We start from the raw sequence: 20,777 nt of genomic DNA, 5'->3' as shown, positions 1-20,777 counted from the left end.
TCCAACCTCCAACTCAACATCTCTGCTTGATGTCTAGTGGGCATCTCAGATTCAACATGGCCATGACTGAACTCTTGATCCCACCCTCAGCACCTGTTCTTTTTTCCACTGTTCCCATCTCAATAAATGGTACCACTGTACCCATTTGTACATTCCAAAAGCTGAGGAATCATCCTGACTTCTTTTTCCTCATCCAACACACCCAATCCTATCCTGGATTCTTCCATGTCTCACCACCTCCCCAGCTACTTAGTTCAAGCCATTACCTCTTTTCTCAATCTCAGAGTTGATCTATTTCTGCTCTTCCCAACAATTCATTCTCCACTCAGCAAAGTAATGATAAATCATGCTGTATCAAGACTCTGTCTAGGCCCGGTGCAGTGGAGGCTCATGCCTGTAATCCTAGCACTCTGGGAGGCCAAGGTGGGAGGATCCCTTCCTTGAACCCAGGAGTTTGAGGTTGCAGTGAGCTATGATCACACCATTGCACTCTACTCAGGATGACAGAGCAAGACTCTGTCTCAAAAATAAAATAAAATACTCTAAATTTAATATCTTCCCATTATATTTAGAATAATCTCCAAATGATCAGATACTATGGTCAAGTACAACCTGGCCCACCTCTGCTCCAACCAAACAGACTTGCAGCACAAGGACCTTTGCTCTTGCTCTTTCTCAAGCAGCACTCTGTCGCTATGGCTGATGTCTTCACATAATTTAGGTCTTAGCTCCATGCTGATCTCAGTGAGCCCCTCACCCCCATCCCAATCGTTCTATCATATCTCCATGTTTTGAGCACTTACCACTGTCTAAAATAATCTTCATTTTTGTTATGTTTGTGTCGTCCCATAGAATGTAAGCTCTCAGGAGTAGGGACTGTGTCTAATACACAGTAGGTCCTCAACGAACACTCCTTAAGTTACTAAAGTGGGATAGAGGGGCCTTGTAAACAGCTTTAGGACCCTATCATTGTGCGGGGAACGTGGTGCCCTCCAGGGAAGAGAAGAGAGAGAGGCACTGCCTAGAGATGGCGTCAGGCTGCAGGGCTTCTTGAATAATTCACCATCATAACAACCCAGCTTCAGAAAGGGTTGGGGCGCGGCCAGGACGACAAAATGAGGTAGGAGTCGGTAGACACTGGGATTCCCAGGGGGCAGCTTCTGGGTACTGAATGTTCCCTATCCTGAGGCTCCCTAAGGAGGAAACGCAGGCATCCTGCTCAGCGTCTGTGGGCTGGACCCACTGTCGACATTCAATCTCTCCAACCCCACCCACCCCGCATTATGGGTGTGCTGGCGGGAAAACTTCGAGGCGCATGCGTAGTGCTCGCCTCCCGCGCTCTCCTTCCCTCAGCTTAGCGCTCCATCTGAACTACGGCTGGTCAGCCAGAGCTGTCCGTCCCCAGAAAGACCAATAAGTTGTGCTAAGGGACCCTGAGTCCCGCCTCCTGACGAGTAGCGACCTCCCTTCCCGAGTGAGGGCCCGCCCCCGTCGCGCCGCGGGCCTGGATTGCTTTTCCTGCGGCTGCGCTGCCTAGGGCTGGAGCGGCGTCCGGCGCAGGCTCAGCTGGGCCACCTGGCCGGGCCCGCCCACTCTCCTTTGCAGGCTGCCGTGGGATTCCCTTTGCCTCCGGTTGGGGCTGCTGTTTCGCTTCGACGAAGGTAGGCGTAATGGATATTGCGCCCTTGGGATCTCAACTCTCCCCTCCCTGAGTTTGCACGTAACCTTTTTTCATCATCGTTGTTTTTAATTGTACGGATGTTTGCAGTCTACTAATGAAGAGGTGATAAAATCTTCAAGTACTTTTTCTATTCACTTGCTTTTTGAAGGTTGGAGTGGAAAGGTTATATAATTCATGCATTTTTTCAGTCATTCCACAAACGTTCACTGAGTACAGGAAGAGCCCCAGGCGTGTGCTACGCACTGGGGATGTGGTGAAAGTCCAGGACAGACTGGTCCCTAAGCTACCCGGTTTAGGCACTGACAGATCAGCTGGCAGACGAATTATCAGGCCACTGTCTTTTATGAGCTGGGCGCTATAACTGACATTAAGCCATTTGTACAATTGGTTACAACAGTGGTGGCCGGCACGGTGGCTCACGCCTGTAATCCTAGCACTCTGGGAGGCCGAGGCGGGAGGATCGCTTGAGCTCAGAAGTTTGAGACCAGCCTGAGCTAGAGCGAGACCCAGTCTCTACTAAAAATATAAAAATTAGCCGGCCGTGGTGGTGCGCGCCTGTCGTCCCAGCTACTCAGGAGGCAGAGGCAGAAGGATCACTTGAGCCCAGGAGTTTGAGGTTGCTGTGAACTAGGCTATCGCCACGGCACTCTTGCCCCGGCAACAGAGCGAGACTCTGTCTCAAAAATAAATACATAAATAAATAAAAATTACAGGAGGCCACTGTTTTGGGCTAAGCTCCTGCACTAGGCCCCAACAGACCAGACTAAAAATCAAAATGGAATCACTCATGTTGAGCTTCCAGGTCACCAAACCAAAACTGAGTTGTTATCTGACTTTCTCAGAGATAAGCAAAGAAAGATAAAAGCCTAATTTCTGAAAATGACCAGTTTTATTCTTTAATTGGCATGACAAGGAAGTTCCTTTTGCCTTTAATCCTTACAACAAAAAGTAACCTTAAGTAACCTGATGTTAATCAGTTATTTCTCTCTTGTTTCCCTTCCATCCAGGTCCCGACCGGGCCCGACCCTGCTTAGCTTCCCAGATCATACCAGATCTGGCCCCTTCAGGGCAGCACGGCCTCAGACTCTCTTGTTTCCCTGTTCTTACCTTACAGGGAAAGTCACTTTGAAATGACCAATCCACTTTTTATTCTTTGTTTCTGTTTTTTTTTGTTTTTTTTTTAGCCCTTTTATGGTCTATAAAACCAACCTCCTCTGCTGGACTCATTAGAACATCTACTGTATTTTATATAATGAAGTGTTGCCCATTTCTAGAATTGCAGATAAAGCCAATTAAGATCTTTAAATCTGTTGTAATTTTGTCTTTTGACAAGTCAAGCATTTTAGGAGAGAGAGTGGTAGCTTCAGAATTTATGTTTTAGTTAGATCATTCCGTTCTTCTTGGAGAATGGATTGGAGGAGAAAAGTGGAAGTTAGGAGACCAAAAGAGTGTTATTTCAATTGTCCAGGAGAGAAATAATGGGAAAGGCATGGGGAGAGGGCAGAATCAAGGCTGAGTCCCAGGTTCTAGGAAGAAGGGGTTCCATTCATGGGGGAAGAGAACAGAGGAGGAAGAATGGGTTTGGCTGGGGAAGATCTCATGATGATCATACCTAGGTGTCTGAGATGCCCAGAGGGCAGGTCTGAAGGGCAGATTCATGTACACAGAGTTAATCCCAGGAGAAAGACTGGGATTGGAGGTGGAGTATTTTCTTTTTTAAAGGGGAGCAAGTGAGGAGGGGGGTTCAATTTCTTTCTTTCTTTCTTTCTTTCTTTCTTTCTTTCTTTCTTTCTTTCTTTCTTTCTTTCTTTCTTTCAGACAGAGTCTCACTCTGTCACCCTGGGTAGAGTGCAGTGGTGTCATCGTAGCTCACTGCAGCCTCAAACTCCTAGGCTCAAGAGATCCTCCAACGAACATTAAACACCTATTCTGTGCTTGCCTCTGAGTGAAGAACTCTGAGGTTCCAAATAAATAGGAAGCATGAAATTTGCTTTACAACTGTTTGCAACCTTTAAGGAAAACTAAAAGTACATTCCTGAAACATGTGGGAGGCTGTATAACATGATGACTCCGAGTTGCTTGGGATTTACAATAGGACAGATATGAATTTAGGCTTGGCTATGCCACTTCTTTAACTACTCTAAGTCTCAGCTTTCTCTCCTGTAACATGGAGTTGTCGGGCTAATGCATGTAATAAGCACTCATGCAAGACTGGCTGTTGTTATCTTGAGAAAAATTAGAAGACAGCATGTGAAGTACAGGTCCCTTTAGTTTGCACTAGGCTGTGCAATGCTATGGTTATTGCTTAAGAATTATTTAATCAGATGAATCCAGTAGTAAAGCCACACCCTAGTAGGTAAGGGGCATCACCTGAGACTGAAGTCATTTTTTTTTTTTTTTTTTTTTTGAGACAGAGTCTTGCTCTGTTGTCCGGGCAAGAGTGCTGTGGCGTTAGCCTAGCTCACAGCAACCTCAAACTCCTGGACTCAAGTGATCCTCCTGCCTCTGCCTCCTGAGTAGCTGGGACTACAGGCTTGTGCCACCACACCTGGCTAATTTTTTCTACTTTTAGTAAAGACAGGGGTCTCACTCTTGCTCAGGCTGGTCTCGAACTCCTGACCTCAAGCAATCCTCCCGCCTCAGCCTCCCAGAGTGCTAGGATTATAAGGGGTGAGCCACCACGCCCAGCCTGAAGTCATTTTTGATGTCAGTAATCAGGGAGAGTGGTATATCCTCAGATCAGAAACCAGAGCTGAAAGGACAGGTTCTAGGTTGACTGGTGAAGTTTTTCATTGATTGATCCATCTAGTATTTTTTGAGCACCTACTCTCTGCTGTGCATGGAATGAGAAAGTGTCTCTCTTTGTCTTGATCATGGAGGTAAGAGTGGGACTGGGAGGGGGCACCATCCGTTGGGAGTTGGTCTAGGACCTAAAGAGCCAGGAGCCTGTGCTACTTGCCAGTCTCCAGGGCTAGAATTTGCTGTTTGAGCTAGGCTTGCCGTCTGGGACAGGGCTGGCTGGGGTGGGCTCAGAATGTCTGTGCTGGGTCAAACTATTTTTGTACTTCTGCTTTTAACTTATATTTATTTCCCAGTTGCTGTCCCTTGGTATTTATTTAGCTAAGTCTTACAGAAGTGCTGTAAAAAGAGGACAGAGGAACGTGATTGTGGCCACCTAGTACGCCCCTAGTGGCCACTGCAGGGAAACCTAGGTGTTTAAGTGAGGCACCTAGGGTAGTGGTTCTTAGTGGCTCCCTAGGGAGCATTTTGGCAATTTGTGGGGCATCTTTAATTGAGATAATGATTAAGAGGCACTGAGAATTTTTTTTTTTTTGAGACAGAGTCTCGCTCTGTTGCCCGGGCTAGAGTGAGTGCGGTGGCGTCAGCCTAGCTCACAGCAACCTCAAACTCCTGGGCTTAAGTGATCCTCCTGCCTCAGCCTCCCGAGTAGCTGGGACTACAGGCATGCGCCACCATGCCCGGCTAATTTTTTCTATATTTTTAGTTGGCCAGATAATTTCTTTCTATTTTTAGTAGAGACGGGGTCTCGCTCAGGCTGGTCTCGAACTCCTGAGCTCCAGCGATCCGCCCACCTCGGCCTCCCAGAGGGCTAGGATTACAGGCGTGAGCCACAGCGCCCGGACAGAATTTTTTTTTTTTTTGAGACAGAGTCTCACTCTGTTGCCCGGGCTAGAGTGAGTGCCGTGGCATCAGCCCAGCTCACAGCAACCTCAAACTCCTGGGCTCAAGGGATCCTCCTGCCTCAGCCTCCCCAGTTGCTGGGATTAGAGGCATGTACCACCATGCCCTGCTAATTTTTTCTATATAGATTTTTGCCGTCCAAATCATTTCTTTCTATTTTCAGTAGAGACGGGGGTCTCACTCTTGCTCAGGCTGGTCTGGAACTCCTGACCTCGAGCGATCCTCTTGCCTCGGCCTCCCAGAGTGCTAGGATTACAGGCATGAGCCACCGCACCTGGCCCGAGGCACTGAGAATTTAGTGGATGGATGGAGGCCAGGAAAGGTAGACATTCCATAATGTGCAGGACATTCCTACAAAAGGAATTGTCCTTCATTTCACTTGGCTTTAGAATGTTCTGCTCAATAACATATACAAATATAAAATCAAATCTAAATCAGCAGGTGTGTGCCATGATTAGCACGTGTGAATAGCTACTGCACTCCCGCCTGGGCAACACAGTGAGTGAGACCCTGTCTCTAAAAAGAATTTTAATTTTTAGAAAAGCCCAATTGTTTAGGAGAAGGAATCTTTTTTTTATTTTTTTATTTTTTGAGACAGGGTCTTACTATGTTGCCCAGGCCAGAGTGCAGTGGTGTCATCATAGCTCACTCCAGCCTCCAACTCCTGGGCTCAAGCGATCCTCCTGCCTCAGCCTCCTGAGTAGCTAGGAATACAGGCCCGCACCAACATGCCTGACTAATTTTTTAATTTCATGTAGAGATGGAGTCTTGCTATGTTGCCCAGGCTGGTCTTGAACTCCTTCCTGGGCTCAAGTGATTCTCGCACCTCGGCTTCTTAAAGTGGTAGGATTACAGGCATGAACAAACACACCCAGCCATTTTTTTCTTTCTTTTCTTTTTTTCTTTTTCTTTCACATGAGACAGGTAATGTGCCGACTAGTAACAAGGTTTGAGGGAGGCACATCTCACACATGAGCATGAAAACCCAGTCATCACACTTATGAACCAAAAAAGGATGTCTGTTTTTCTTTATAGTCGTCCTAGCGCATGTAAAGTGGTATCTCATCATGGTTTTTTTATTTCTACTTCCCTAATGACTGATGTTGTTGAGCATCTTTTCATATGCTTATTGGCCATATTTGCATTTATCTTTGGAGAAATGCCTACTCAAATCATTTGCTGATTTTTAAAAGCAGACTATCTTTTTATTGAGTTGTAAGATTTTTTAAATATATTTTGGATACTATACCCTTATCAAAGATATGATTTGCAATTATTTTCTCCCTTTCTGTGGGTTGTCTTTTCACTTCCTTGATGGTGTCCTTTGCAGTACATACATTTTTCTTTTCTTTCTTGCTTTCTTTCTTTTTTTTTTTTTTTGAGGCAGAGTCTCACTCTGTTGCCCGGGCTAGAGTGCCATGGCATTAGCCTGGCTCACAGCAACCTCAAACTCCTGGGCTCAAGTGATCCTTCTGCCTTAGCCTCCCGAGTAGCTGGGACTACAGGCATGCACCACCATGCCCGGCTAATATTTTCTTTCTTTTTTTTTTTTTTTTGAGACAGAGTCTCGCTTTGTTGCCCGGGGTAGAGTGAGTGCCGTGGCTTCAGCCTAGCTCACAGCAACCTCAAACTCCTGGGCTTCAGCCATCCTACTGCCTCAGCCTCCCGGGTAGCTGGGACTACAGGCATGTGCCACCATGCCCGGCTAATTTTTTCTATATATATTTTAGTTGGCCAGATAATTTCTTTCTATTTTTTTAGTAGAGACGGGGTCTCGCTCTTGCTCAGGCTGATGTTGAACTCTTGACCTTGAGCGATCCACCTGCCTCGGCCTCCCAGAGTGCTAGGATTACAGGCGTGAGCCACTGCGCCTGGCCACATTTTTCATTTTGATGAAGTCCAATTTATATTTTTTTCTTCTGTCACTTGTGTTTTGTTTCTTTTCATTTTTTTTCTTTTTTCTATTTTTTTAAATTTTTTTTTTTATTAGCTTTGCTTTCCTTAGTTGGTACCATGTTTTGGAATCATATGTAACAAACTGTTAACTAATGACTTATACTAAAGTTTCACATCACCAAAACCAAAACTGAGTTGTTAGCTGGCCTTTTGAGAAATCAGGAGTGAGAAATAACAGTTTCATTTCCCAAACAGGCCAGTTTTATTCTTCAATTGGCACGATTATGAAGTTTACTCTGTTTTATTTTTTATTTAGTTATTCTTTTTTTCTTTTTTTTTTTCCTTAAGCCACATTTCCTTGAAGTTTACTCTGTTTTAATCCTTACAACAAAGAGTAACCTGAAGTTAACCAATTAGTTATCTTTCTATTGTTCTGTCTCCTGTCCTGGCCTTACAAGGAAGTAACTTTAAAATGACCAAAGACTTGAGGGGCAGGGAGAAAAATAAATAAATAAATAAAATGAAATGACCAAAGACCAATCAGCTTTTTGTTCTTTGTTTCTGCTTTTTTCAGCCCTGTTTCTGTTTATAAAACCAACCTCTTCTGCTGGACTCATTGGAATCTTTTTATTTTATTTTATAGAATGAAATGTTGCCCAATTCTGGAATCACAATTAGAGCCAATTGAGATCTTTAAACTAAATTTGCTGTAATTTTGTCTTTGACACAATAAACATTAGTCTTTATTAAAAGTAACTTTACTTAGAAAATAAAATGGAAAATTCTCAAGGATAAATCACATTGTGCAAGAAATTTAAAAGATGAGATGACACTCACCCTGGAAAATTTTTCCAAACTGAAGGATAAAAGGAAGAAATTCACAAACTGTTTTCCACAGAGGGAAGTAGGGAGAAGAGGGAAGCTTTAAACCTGATACAGTAGGCAGAGGCAAATGTAGAATGTGCTCAAGAAATATTTGTGGAATGAATGAACTAGAGGGAAGTAAGGTACTAGATATCACCTGCCCTCCCTAGGACAAGTCCAGTGCAATATTTCCTGGAAAAACAGGAAGTCTGCAAGGGGTGGATACTGACATGGGGAAGCAAGTAGTTCAATTCAATTCAACAATTTGGCACCTACCCCTATGCCAGGCTGTTACAAGGAAATGAAGCTACCTAGAATGAGTAAGACGTTCCTTCAAGGAACTCCATAAACACAGACCTAACTTGTTGCAATATTTGGTGCCAAGAACTGTATTAGACACATGTTATAGCACTGAAACCTCACAGTAATTCTGAGGTAGGAGTTATCACTCCCTTTTTATAGATAAGACACAGAGGCTTAGTGTTATTAAGAAATTTACTGAAGGTCAAACAGCTAGTAAATGGTAGAGTCAGGATTTGAACCTTGCTGTCTCACTAAGAGTATACTTACGTACTGTAGGAACCTAGACAAAGAAATGATCAGTTTCGCCAGGGGTGTATCTGGATCTTTCTGAGATAATTTAAAGAACAGAAAAGACAGTTCCCCAGCGGCAACTGAGTGCCAGGCACCGCGCTTGTCTCACTGCAGTAATGCCCCTGTGAGGGTGTGGTGCCTCCATTGCACAGATGAGGAAGTAGGCTCAGAGAGCTGGAGTTGGTCGGGTCATGACTATGTGTGTCACTTCCACTAATGTGCTTCATGAGGCAACGTCATGGACAACTAACTTCTCAAGAGGACATAACTTTGTACAACACTTTGCAAACCTCCCTGTCCAGTTATTAATATCACAATCTGTATCTGATGATGAAACAAGGGAGGCCACAGAAGAGCAATGCTGACCACTCTCCTCTTCAGTCATGCCATCCCACTGTGCAGGTCTCACCTCCCTGCACTTCACTGAGTATTTAGTAATAACCCCCACCTTCTCCAGGAAGCCTTCCTTGATAACTCTCTACCCACAAAGCATCCCTCCTTGTCTGGAGGAGCGCCCCACGTACACTTGTTACTGTTTCTGTCTTTATCCATAAATATCTGTGTAAGCATCTGATTCCCATGCCTCATGGGCCTCTGTAGGGCAAAGACTATCTTAAACATGTTGATGGCCTCAGTATTTTGCACAGTGAACCTCTTTTTATTAGTATCACTTAGAAATTTTTCTTAAGAAAGCAGGGTGCCTGCTGTAGTTCCCATCCTCTGGGATTTAGGAGCCTCTACCTAATTCTCTACTCAAATCTCTATTCTAGGCTCTTCCTAAAGTTGTCATTACACATGCCTTTCAGAGTTTCATAGGGTGTATAATCTCCACCATCTGGAGGAAGCCAATTGCCCTTTAGAAATATGGACGCAATTGCCTCACTTCCTATATCATGTGATGCTCCCATAGTCATCACATGACCCACACGTCATGCAGCCGGAATTAACCCTCCGGACTAACCTGATGTCTATAGCTACGGCAGGTATTTGCATCCTTGTTTTAATTTAGTGGGTCCTTTATGCCTCAGACACTCTGGAACCCCTGCAGTCTTCTCCTCATCTGGTGACCCTGAGATGATGAAGTTTTTGAGTCCTTTCAGAGAGGTAAATAGGCCAGGGGTCCTAATTGGCCTTGTCACACTGCTCCTGGAATCCTGGCCATTCAGGCTCTGGAATTGAATTAATGTCAGACTGTCTTTGATCAGGGCACAAATGGAGGGAGGGAAGGAGGGGTCGAGGTTGAAACAGATGGGAAGAGGGAGGTAGAGGGTCCTGGTTTGGGGTGGGCAGAGCTGTCACCAGCAGAGGGGTTGCAGGGAGGGCTGTGCCCAGGTGTCTGTGGGCCCTGTCCCATCCCAAATAAAGGTGGGAGACAAGGCCATGGGCACCCATAGGCAGCCAAGCCCTGCCCAGGGAGAGTAGTTGAGGGGTGGAGAGGGGCTTGCCTTTCAGTCACTCCTCATTCTGTTCTCAGGAATGTCCCAAGCACCTGGGTAGGGTAGGCATCATGGCTGCCAGCCTCGTAGGATTGCTTCTACTTCAGGCGGTGTCCTGGGCATCAGGTGAGTGAATCAGGAGGTAAGAGGTGGCACTGAGGCTCCTTTCCACCTTGTAGTCGTTTGTAGCCTTCTAGTACACTGGTGGTAGCCTTTTAGTAGGTGCTCAACAAACCCTTTCGTGTGGTTGAGACCAACCTTCAGTGTCCAGTGTCCAGTGTCTCCCAGGCAGTGTGTCTGTTCTCCGAGTCCTAACTCAGCCCTCGCCTGTGCTGTGCTCCATCTCTCCCAGGTGCCCGCCCCTGCATCCCTAAAAGCTTCGGCTACAGCTCGGTGGTCTGTGTCTGCAATGCCTCATACTGTGATTCTCTTGACCCCCTGACACTTCCTGCCCCTGGCACCTTCAGCCGCTATGAGAGTACACGCAGTGGGCGTCGGATGGAACTGAGTAGGGGGACCATCGAGGCCAATCGCACGGGCACAGGTGACCACTCCGTCCCTCACCCCTGAGCCAGGGTGGGTCCTCCTGGAGCTAAATTATGCCAGTGATCACCATGGAGTTTCTCCCTTGTGCCCTGACACTCTTTATTCTCTGCGAGTGTTCTCAGGGCTCCTACTGACCCTGCAGCCAGAAGAGAAGTTCCAGAAAGTGAAGGGATTTGGAGGGGCCATGACAGATGCTGCTGCTCTCAACATCCTTGCCCTGTCACCTCCTGCCCAGAATTTGCTACTTAAGTCGTACTTCTCTGAAGAAGGTGAGGAGGGGGGACAAGATGACATAGTGCAATTGATAACTTTTCATGGACCCTGACTTCCACCCATCCCTGACGTTTTGTTCCTCTCTTAATGCCCAGTGAAGTAAAACTCCCCTGCCAGTCTTCTGCTAAGTGCCTGGGGGCTCTAGGGCTCAGAAGGGCTGTGTTTAACCCATGTGCTGACCTCCACAGGCCCCTAGCCAGGAGCTCAAGTTCCCTTTGGCCCTGACTCAGACACTGTTGAGAGCTGGCAAGTGATAAGCCAAGTCCCATAGTCTATTGACTTGACTCCCATATCTTGGTCATCCTTTACTGTAGGACTTGAGTATAACATCTTACGGGTACCCATGGCCAGCTGTGACTTCTCCATCCGTATCTACACCTATGCCGACACCCCTGATGACTTCCAGTTGCACAACTTCAGCCTCCCAGAGGAAGATACCAAGCTCAAGGTGGGCATTCTGGCTGCCTCAGGCCCTGATAGCATTGATATCTGGGGCTTGAGAAGCTTCAGGCTGGGGCAGAAAGACAGAACCTGCCCCCTGCTGTCTGTTTCATCTTGGAGGTGGGAGGGTGGGGGCTAATGGCTATACCTGATGCACTGGTTCGGCTAGTCTGTCTGTGTTCCAACTCTGGGTGTCTCTCTTTTCACTACCTTTGTCTCTAGATACCCCTGATTCATCGAGCTCTGAAGTTGTCTCAACGCCCCATCTCACTCATTGGCAGCCCCTGGACATCACCCACTTGGCTCAAGACCAATGGGAAAGTGAATGGGAAGGGGACACTCAAGGGACAGCCAGGGGATATCTATCACCAGACCTGGGCCAAGTACTTTGTCAAGTAAGAGATTAGCAAGGCCACGGGGTCTGGACCAGCCTCCCCTTTGGATATCCTGGTCTACATCCCACCCCTTGACCTGGTTCCACCTCCAGGTCTGCCTCTCCCCAGCTCACCTTTTTTTTTTTTTTTTTTTGAGACAGAGTGTCACTTTGTTGCCCGGGCTAGAGTGAGTGCCGTGGCATCAGCCTAGCTCACAGCAACCTCAGACTCCTGGGCTTAAGCGATCCTACTGCCTCAGCCTCCCTAGTAGCTGGGACTACAGGCATGAGCCACCATGCCCGGCTAATTTTTTTGTATATATATTTTTAGTTGGCCAGATAATTTCTTTCTATTTTTAGTAGAGACGGGGTCTCACTCTTGCTCAGGCTGGTCTCGAACTCCTGACCTCGAGCGATCCACCCGCCTCGGCCTCCCAGAGCTAGGATTACAGGCGTGAGCCACCGCGCCCGGCCCCAGCTCACCTTTTTACCTCTGGGCCCTCCAGACGTGGGCTGGTCAGTTTCCCCCCTCCATCGGGCCTCCTATTCCCTAAGGTCTTGGTTTACTTTTTTGGCCTCATCATTCATGACCTTTCTCCTGCCAGATTCCTGGATGCCTATGCTGAGCATAAGTTACAGTTCTGGGCAGTGACAACGGAAAATGAGCCTTCTGCAGGGCTGATTAGTGGGTACCCCTTCCAATGCCTAGGCTTCACTCCCGAACATCAGCGAGACTTCATTGCCCGTGACCTGGGCCCTGCCCTCGCCAACAGTACTCACCGTGACATCCGCGTACTCATGCTGGATGACCAACGTTTACTGCTGCCCCGCTGGGCACAGGTGGTAAGGCCCAGTGACCTCCAAATCCAGCGTCCAAATGACTGGCTCCCAAACTTAAAGTGTCTTCCCTGCCCCAACTATTGATTCTTAGGGCATCACGCCCTCTGGACCTCCAAGGCCCCATGCATTCCCGTGGTAGATGCTTTAACCCACTCTAGTTGCATTCTTCCCACCACCTATTTCAGGACTCCTAGTTCCTCTTCCAGAACCCTCTGTACAGGGCCTAGGGTCAGTGGCTCCCCTTCCCCAGTGGTCCTTCCCTTTGCAGGTGCTGGCAGACCCAGAAGCAGCTAAGTATGTTCACGGCATTGCTGTGCATTGGTACCTGGACTTTCTGGCTCCAGCAAAAGCCACCCTGGGGGAGACACACCGCCTGTTCCCCAACACCATGCTCTTTGCCTCAGAGGCCTGTGTGGGCTCCAAGTTCTGGGAGCAGAGTGTGCGTCTCGGCTCCTGGGCTCGAGGGATGCGGTACAGCCACAGCATCATCACGGTGAGCCACCCCATCTCCCTTCGGCAAAGCAGACGACCTCAGACCCTTCCTAGTCTCACTAAAGGCTGACAGAAGGCCTTCCTCTCCAACTTTTCCCCAGCTCGCTTGCCCTCTGAGGCAATTTTGGGAAACTGTGATTCACTGTCTTGCTTTTCCTTCACAGACCTGCATACCCCATCACCCTTTTTCTAAATGCTTGGGTCTCGGGCAGCTGCACCTGCCTCAGCTTTCCCAGCTTCCCTTGAAATGCCGCTAACTTTATGATACCCGTCCTTGGTTACTAAAGAGACAGAATGCTCTGAGAGCTGAGATGCCCACAGCCACCTCCCTCATGCAACCCTTAACTATACTCTCTGGGGACCTCCAGTGTTGAGCCTTTGTCTCTGCTCTTGTCCCTACCCTAGAACCTCCTGTACCATGTCGTCGGCTGGACCGACTGGAACCTTGCCTTAAACCCTGAGGGAGGACCCAACTGGGTGCGCAACTTTGTTGATAGCCCCATCATTGTGGACATCACCAAGGACACGTTTTACAAACAGCCCATGTTCTACCACCTTGGCCACTTCAGGTGAGTGGAGGACAGGCGCCCATTCAATACCAGGCCCATCATCTCCCGCGTTGGACTTACATCACCCCATACCAGGATGGAGCAGGAATGTGGGTGGAAAACTTGGGAGAGGCACACCCATCTTCTCTTGCGCCATGTAGGCAGGAAGTGACTAGGTGGTATCAGAGACATAGACAACCCCTGAATGCCTGATGCTGGGGCAGCAATGTGGGAAGGCAGGGCCAGTGCCGGGCAGCATGGCTCGAGGCCAAGAGACTCTGGGCAGAGCTTTGGCAGGAGTTATGGGGTAGGAGGATGGGTTACTCCTTAGATGAGGGTTTGATGGGAGATGTCCTGAGTGCCAGGAGGGCTGGGCCCTGGTGCCTGATGATGCCCATTCCCCACATTCAGCAAGTTCATTCCTGAGGGCTCCCAGAGAGTGGGGCTGGTTGCCAGTGAGAAGAACAACCTGGACACAGTGGCACTGATACATCCGGATGGCTCTGCAGCAGTTGTGGTCGTGCTGAACCGGTGAGGGCAACAGCAGGGACCTGGGCTGAGGACAGGGTGGTGGGCCTTGGCAGGATCACACTCTCAGCTTCTCCTCTCCCCTCTCTAGCTTCTCTAAGGATGTGCCTCTTACTATCAAGGATCCTGCCGTGGGCTTCCTGGAGACCATCTCACCTGGCTACTCCATTCACACCTACCTGTGGCGTCGCCACTGATGCAGCAGACACTCAAGGAGGCACCAGGGCTCCGCATGGACATTAAAGGGACAGAGTCAACTAAGATGCTATCTGTGGTTAAAGAGGGCACAGCAGGGCCAGGGTGAGCTTACAGTGATGTAAGCCCAGGGGCAGTGGTTTGGGTGACTCACTCTCCCCTTGAGTTGGTGCCAGGGGCTGGAGGCCCCTAGGGAAAGATCAGGAAGCCCTGGAGCCCCCCAGCCCCCGTGCCTGTGTGAGCGTGTGCTGTGCTCGTTGCTTGTGGAAACTGGGCCGAAGCCCAGGGTGAGCTCATTGTCTGTACAAACACAAGATGGGAGGAGGGGGGCTAAGGAAAGGAAGAGACTAGGAAAGCTGGACCTGAAACTGGGGCTGTTTGACTTTCCTGGAAATGCAGAACTGGGCCCTTGTAGAAGCCAAGAACCCCTGGATAGGCTCAAGCACCCAGCTGGCTCCCATGGCACCAGCTAGGAAAAATGGCAGCCCCTTAAAGGAGAGAATATATGATTCCAGTCTGTGTGAGCAGCTTTATTCTGAGGGGTAGCACCCCATTTCCGGCTGTACCAACAATGGGGAGGCACAGGGGCCTCTGGAATGCATGAGAGTAGAAAAAAATCAGTCCTGGGAGCATGAAGGCAATTCATTCCTCTTCATCCTCCTCAGCCATGCCCAGGGCCTGGGTACCTGGCGCCCGGGCTGGCGTTGCCCTCTGGATAGAAACGATGCCACTGAGCAGGGCGTAGCCCACCATGGCTGCCAGCCCTGCCAGCACAGAGAGGATCTGGTTCCGGCGCCGGTATGGCTCTTCCTCAGTCTCTGGGCCTGCTGGTGTCTGGCGTGGGGGTGGCACCTCAGCTGAGGGACAAGGAAGGAAGGTGGGCAGGGGGCTAGTTCCTGGATCCCTGCCCACTCTCCCCAGGGCTATCCGCACCCGTCTGTGCCTTACCTCCATCCCAGGGGAAGTAGAGGCTGAGGATGTGGGTGCAGTAGGCACAGAGGTTGTGCAGCCCCCGCAGGTGGGCCTGCAGCTTCCCGCTGGGCAACTTTGCCTGCAGCAGCAGGACCAAGTAGCTAAAGACAAAGGCGTCCAGGGAGGCAGGGCTAGGGCAGAGAGAGAAGGGTGGGATGGAGGAGGACAAGTGAGGCAGGCAGAGACAACTAGAGCTGGAGGAAGAGACAGCCTTGGGAGGTGGGCTCTGGGCAGCAGGGGGCCACCAGGGAAGGACAGGACACACAGTTCTGGACCTGGTATGGAGAGAGTTCCCCAGGTGGCGCCAGCCTAGGCCTGAATGGGGCTCTATCCCAGGGCTGCATAAAGGGCACATTGAGTGTCCCACAGCTCTGCAGGCCCCTCCTGCGCCTGGCTGCCCTCCCACCCTACCCTCCTGTACCTCTGAGGAGACTCTGGCCCCACACACAGCCCCACTGTCACCAGAGCCAGTGTCTATCCCGAGGACCTCATGTCCAGAGCCTGTGCCCACCCAGCCCCAGTGGCTACATCTGAACCTGTGTCTTCTTCCAAGCTACCCACTCCCCCTGCAGTGAGACTCACGCATCTCCAAAGAAGAACTTCTGAGAGCCCAGGCGCTGAGAGAGAAGGGTCAGGCACTCCCGAGCCTCTCGGTACAGCTATAGGGAGGACACAGGTAGGCTTGTGGCTGTGGGAACAGTGCCACCTCCCCTCCTAGGCACTCCCATTCCTGGCCATCATCCTTGGGGCTCATCTCGTACAACAGCCCCCTGTCCCAGAGCTACCTCCTTCTCCAGCTCTTCCTCATCCTCAGGCCTGTGCTCCCCACACAGCAGCTGCAGCCGTTCCATGTACTGTCGCTGCATACGGCCAGGCAGGAAGAAGTTGAGGGGAAAGGGCATAGCCTCTGCATACCACTTCCGGGTCACTTCCACATAGTTCTTGGTGTCTATCCAAAAAGTATGTATCTGGATTGGGTAGGTGGGAAGGAAGAGGCAGACTAAGCCAGTGCACCTGCCTGATTCAGGGTGGGTTCCGACCCCCACACTGCTCTGAGCCTGTGTGTGGGTGTGTGTATGCCTGACCCTAGCCCCTGCTGGCTGTGAATGCTGGCAGCCTGGCACACTCACCAGCACTGGGAGCAGCTTCTCCTCCAGTAGAGACATGAAGGCCAGGGTGTCTGCCCCTTGCCGAGCTGACAGATCATAATCGGCATTGTACTTCTGTGGAGGAAATATCCATGAGGTGGACACGGGGACTGCAGGGGCACTTTGCCAGGGAGGGAAGAATCCTGTCTGCTACCCCCATCGCTGGGCTCTGAGTGTAGTGGAGGTAGAGCAAGGAGCTTTTCCTGCTGAGGCCCCCTTGCCTCGGCCCAGCCAGTAGCCTGTTGCTGTTGGCAGAAAGCCTGGGCCTTGGAACCCACTGGCCGTCAAGGTCCTGTGCCCATTGGGGGGAGGAAGGAAGGCCCGGCCACAAACTAGGAGTAGCTCCCAGAGTTTCCACGGAAAGCTGGCAGCATGCCTGCTGACGGCAACTTTCTAACAGTAACTTTCTCGATCCAGACACCACAAAGCTAGCAGAATGGAGCTCAGATGCAGGTTGGGCCTCAGTCCATGCCTCAGGAACTAGGGGACGCCATCTTCACACTCCCTGGACCCAGTGAACCCATGCCCAGGGCCTCCCAGCTTGTTCCCTCAATGCCCAGCTCTTGGCTGTTTCTTCCAGTTCATTCCATGGCCCAGGCGCCACCACCACATACACATTCCACTTATACCCCCAGGTCTCAGTCTGCCCCACCTTCCCAGTCTCCAGTCTCTGCTCCTCAGCATCCCCCTCCACATCCTGAGTAAGCTTTGTCCTCAAATAACCTTTTGAGCATGGTCCTTGAATCTCTTGGAGCCTCATTTGTCCCCTGTGGAATGGGGGTAAAGATCTCTTTCTCTCAGTGTGGCTGTTAGAAAATAATTTAGGAGAACACACTGGAAATTGGAAAACCTCTGTTCATACATAAAGAACCAGGATAGTGGCCCAGGACCTGCCAGGAACTCTGGCTTTTATCTGGATCCCCTCTCTCCAGGCCTCTCAAGCCTATATTCATTCATTCCCCAGCTCCCTAACCTTTGGGAAAGTAGGAATAAGGAAGAGGATCCCATTTCTGACCATGTGTTCTCTCTTGGAACCAGACTGTGAATGCCAGAAGAACCCGTGGAAAGCTTGCTGGCTAAGCCCCTAGTTTTATAAATAAGGAGTACACAGCTCTGAAAGGTTAAATAGCTTGCCCAAGACTGCACAGTCAATGACAGTGAAAAGCACAGCCTAGGCCTCCCCACTCCTATTGTAATGCTCTTTCAACTTACCCAGCCTGGCTCTAAGCCTTGTCCATCCTGAGCCCCACATCCAGCCCTAGTCCCTGAAAACAGGGAAGTGGCCCTTAGAAGTCCCTCTCCAGTGCCACCCTTGAAGTCCTCATCAGAGCCAACTGCTGTCTTCACTCTCCTTTCTCGTCCATCTGTCATCAGCCTATGCCCCCTCTCCCTGCCCAGCAGATAGAAAGTACTGTGCCTCTGGTTGTCCCCACAGTGCCCTAAGCTTAATCTCTGGCCTACTGCTTTACTGCAATACAGTGACATCCTGTGTGTCTTCCCAATCAGACTGTGTGCTCCTTATGTTCTGGGTCACCTGACTCTAGCTTGGCATATGTCTGGTGCTCAATAAATATGTGTTGCAATGAACTGACTGAACTTCTCTCACTGGCAACCCCGGTATCCAAGCCACTTACCTCTTTTCGAAGGTGGGTGATGATCTTGTGTGGTACCGAGATGACCTCTCCATGACTGGTCTGAAGGGCAGGCAGAGTTCCTGACATTGAGAGAGAAGTATGCCCACCAGACACTTAGCTGCCTATCCATACATATCTGCAACACATTCCCACCTCTCTCTTGCTCCTCCCTTTGTGCACACCCTTCCTCACCCCCAGGGATGCTGGGTACCTGAAGGGCTCCTCCAGGGGTTGGTGATCTTGTGCACTTTGAGTGGAGCACCAGTAAATCTGGCATAGGTCTGCAGGCAAGGAAGGCAGAAGGCAGAGGGGCAGGGCCATGGCCCCCACAGGGGAATCAAGAAGAGAAATAATATTTATCGAATATCTTATGTGCCAGGCCCTACGCTTAGAACCTTAGTACCAAAAAAAGAGGTAGACATTACCATTCCTATTTTACAAATGGACAATACAGGGATGAGAGATTATGGACATGGCCATAATTACAAGTCAGCCAGGAAAATCCTTTCCTCTACCTCCTCTCCTGCCATCTACCTGGTGAACACCTATCCTTACAAGCTTTTCCTAACCTGTATCTTTGGAAGCACTGACCATGCCCTTCTTTGGCAGTCTCTGTGGCCTGTTCCTACTTATATCTTAAACCCGAACATTTTATTACATTTATTTGCTTATATGTCTGCCTTTCTGTTAACAACTTGAGGGGAGGGCCCAAGTCTTTTTCATCTTTGCAAAGTGATATTTGGCATTTGGAAGAAGCTTAATGCATGCTTTTTAAATGAAGGAGTGAGTGAATGAATGAACTAAGTCTGTCTGATTCCAAAACTTTCTACAGAGCCTAGGTATGGGCCGTTTGGTCCAACAAACTGGCGCAGTAAGTGCTGTTCAGGAGGAAAGGGGGCTGAGAAGGCAGAAATGCTAAGCCGGAGGAGATCTCTGAGATAGTACAGCCTAGTAAACCTCCGATTGAAGAAACAGCACCCAGAAAGGAGAAGGGATAGCCCAAGGTCACACAACTAAATGGATGAATAAGGACTAGAACCTATCTCCTGAACCCTCGACCAGACCTCTTTCCATTGCTGTACGAAGCTTAAGAAACTACGGCTTAGGGCACTGAGCCCATATCAGCCACGCACACTCTGATTGCCTCAGTTTCCCCCACTGTGCCCGTGCTGAGGAGCCCTGGCAAAGTTCGGATGCTCAGCCAGTTCGGCCCCCTCCCCAGTCCTCCAGGGCGCAGCAGAAGACGCCGGCGCCGTCCCTCACCAGCACAGCCAGGCTGTCCAAGTCCACTGACGGCAGCCCCCAGCCCCCTGACCAGCAGAACAGCTCCATGGGCGCCGCCATCTTGCCCGCCCTCTGTCCCGGAAGCACCTCCCAGTGCATTTCTGCCCTCCCCCTAAAGGACCCGCCCCTCACCCCCACCCCTCTGGTCTCCTCAGACTGGGGGCCTGGGGAGGTCCCGGAGGAGGCGGGGCTTCTCGCGTCTGGAGAGGCAGCCGGCGGCGGGGGGCGGGGCAGCGAGCTTCGGGGGAAGGCGGCCGCCGGCCCATCCAGAGGCGGCCCCCGCAGCGGAAGAGGGCTGCCGGCCAGGCGCGCCTCGGAGAGTCACGGCGCCTCGGCTGAGTGGAGCCCCGAACCCCCGAAGGCGCAGCGGGTCCAGGAGAGGGGCAGCTTGGGCTCCTGGGCTGGCTCTGGGGACTACTGCCAAACTGCACGTGGCGTGGACAGCTCCGGGGCCCCTGGGGGCTCGGCCCCGATCGGGGACTGCGGGGGGGTCCCCCGAGCTGCATGTTTTCCACAGCGCGTTATGTTTGGAGCGGGCCCTGCGCCGCCTGTCGCCATGGAAACAAAACAGGGGCGGTGGCGGCGGCCGGAGCCGAGGCCGGGCTGGGGCCTGGGTGGGGGGAGGGGAGGTGGGGCTCGCCTGCTGTTCCCTAGGTAACGGGAACTCGGGCGCCCCTCCGCTTCATCCGGGTCATGGCCGGTCCGCTAGTACCCGAAGTGCTCTACAGTTTGGTTCTTGGCTCCTGGCCTGTCCCCTGGTCTACTCTTGTCCCTGGTGTCCCTTTCCTCTTTCCTGATTTCTTCACTACGACCTCACTGACCACTCTCTCCCTCCAGTTCCCATCGGACGCTTCCAGACTCCCAAGTTTTCCTAGGAATGAAGGAAAATGGAGGAACATGCACATGTTAGGGGGGCCCTCACCCTAATAAAGAGCACTTGCTTCCGCCAGAGCAGCAAACTTCATGCCATGTGGGCATCCCTGGGCATTATAGCAATCTAGTTTTGGCCACTCCCTTGGCATCCTTTCCTGCCAGCTATGGAATAATGCCCCCTGTCTGGCACTAACCCCTGCCAAGGGTTCCTGCCTTCCCCAACTATGGCTTCCAGAAAACAGTAGCATTCGGTAGTGCTGTGTTGAGACCCCCAACAATGGGATGACAGGGGCGAGGGAGGCACTTGGGGGAGAGGACCATTAGGGAGGGGTAGGAGGCAGGGAGGCCTCCAGGACTCTCTTTCCCAGTGCCCCTGGTTCCCAGAGTTGGTGATGCCTCCAGGGTGATTGGCAGCTCTTTGTTTCAGCCCCCCCCCCCGCCCGCCTGCTGGCCCCCC

At 50.5% G+C, this 20,777-nt stretch overlaps 2 protein-coding genes and 1 non-coding gene across 4 annotated transcripts; 1 reads left to right on the top strand and 2 right to left on the bottom strand.

Annotated features, from left to right (window-relative positions):
* The first annotated feature begins 1,532 nt into the window (after positions 1-1,532).
* GBA (glucosylceramidase beta) lies at positions 1,533-14,918 on the top strand. Of its 2 annotated transcripts, XM_045545283.1 has the most exons (12): positions 1,533-1,661; positions 9,766-9,841; positions 10,212-10,299; positions 10,526-10,717; positions 10,842-10,988; positions 11,307-11,440; positions 11,656-11,828; positions 12,412-12,649; positions 12,915-13,139; positions 13,544-13,707; positions 14,098-14,217; positions 14,306-14,918. In XM_045545283.1, exons 2-12 carry the CDS (start codon positions 9,812-9,814, stop codon positions 14,409-14,411), a joined length of 1,617 nt encoding a protein of 538 aa, XP_045401239.1. In that variant the 5' UTR covers positions 1,533-1,661; positions 9,766-9,811; the 3' UTR covers positions 14,412-14,918. The 2 variants fall into 2 exon arrangements, with proteins under 2 accessions (XP_045401239.1, XP_045401240.1); XM_045545284.1 differs by lacking the exons at positions 1,533-1,661; positions 9,766-9,841 and adding an exon at positions 9,654-9,720.
* Positions 6,298-6,400, bottom strand: LOC123636309. Its single transcript, XR_006734496.1, has one exon. It is a non-coding gene; the product is annotated as a small nucleolar RNA U13 (small nucleolar RNA).
* MTX1 (metaxin 1) lies at positions 14,919-20,068 on the bottom strand. The gene is given in 9 exon segments (XM_045545291.1): positions 14,919-15,266; positions 15,358-15,512; positions 15,964-16,040; positions 16,167-16,349; positions 16,512-16,604; positions 18,164-18,243; positions 18,375-18,444; positions 19,427-19,665; positions 19,668-20,068. Coding segments are annotated over 9 exon segments (1,398 nt in total). The 5' UTR covers positions 19,954-20,068; the 3' UTR covers positions 14,919-15,051.
* Positions 20,069-20,777: the final 709 nt, after the last annotated feature.

This window comes from Lemur catta, chromosome 3 (assembly GCF_020740605.2).
Source record: "Lemur catta isolate mLemCat1 chromosome 3, mLemCat1.pri, whole genome shotgun sequence".
Classification (NCBI taxonomy): Eukaryota; Metazoa; Chordata; class Mammalia; order Primates; family Lemuridae; genus Lemur; species Lemur catta.
The sequence above is the reverse complement of the archived record's forward strand: the minus strand, read 5'-3'. Positions and strand labels throughout refer to the sequence as shown.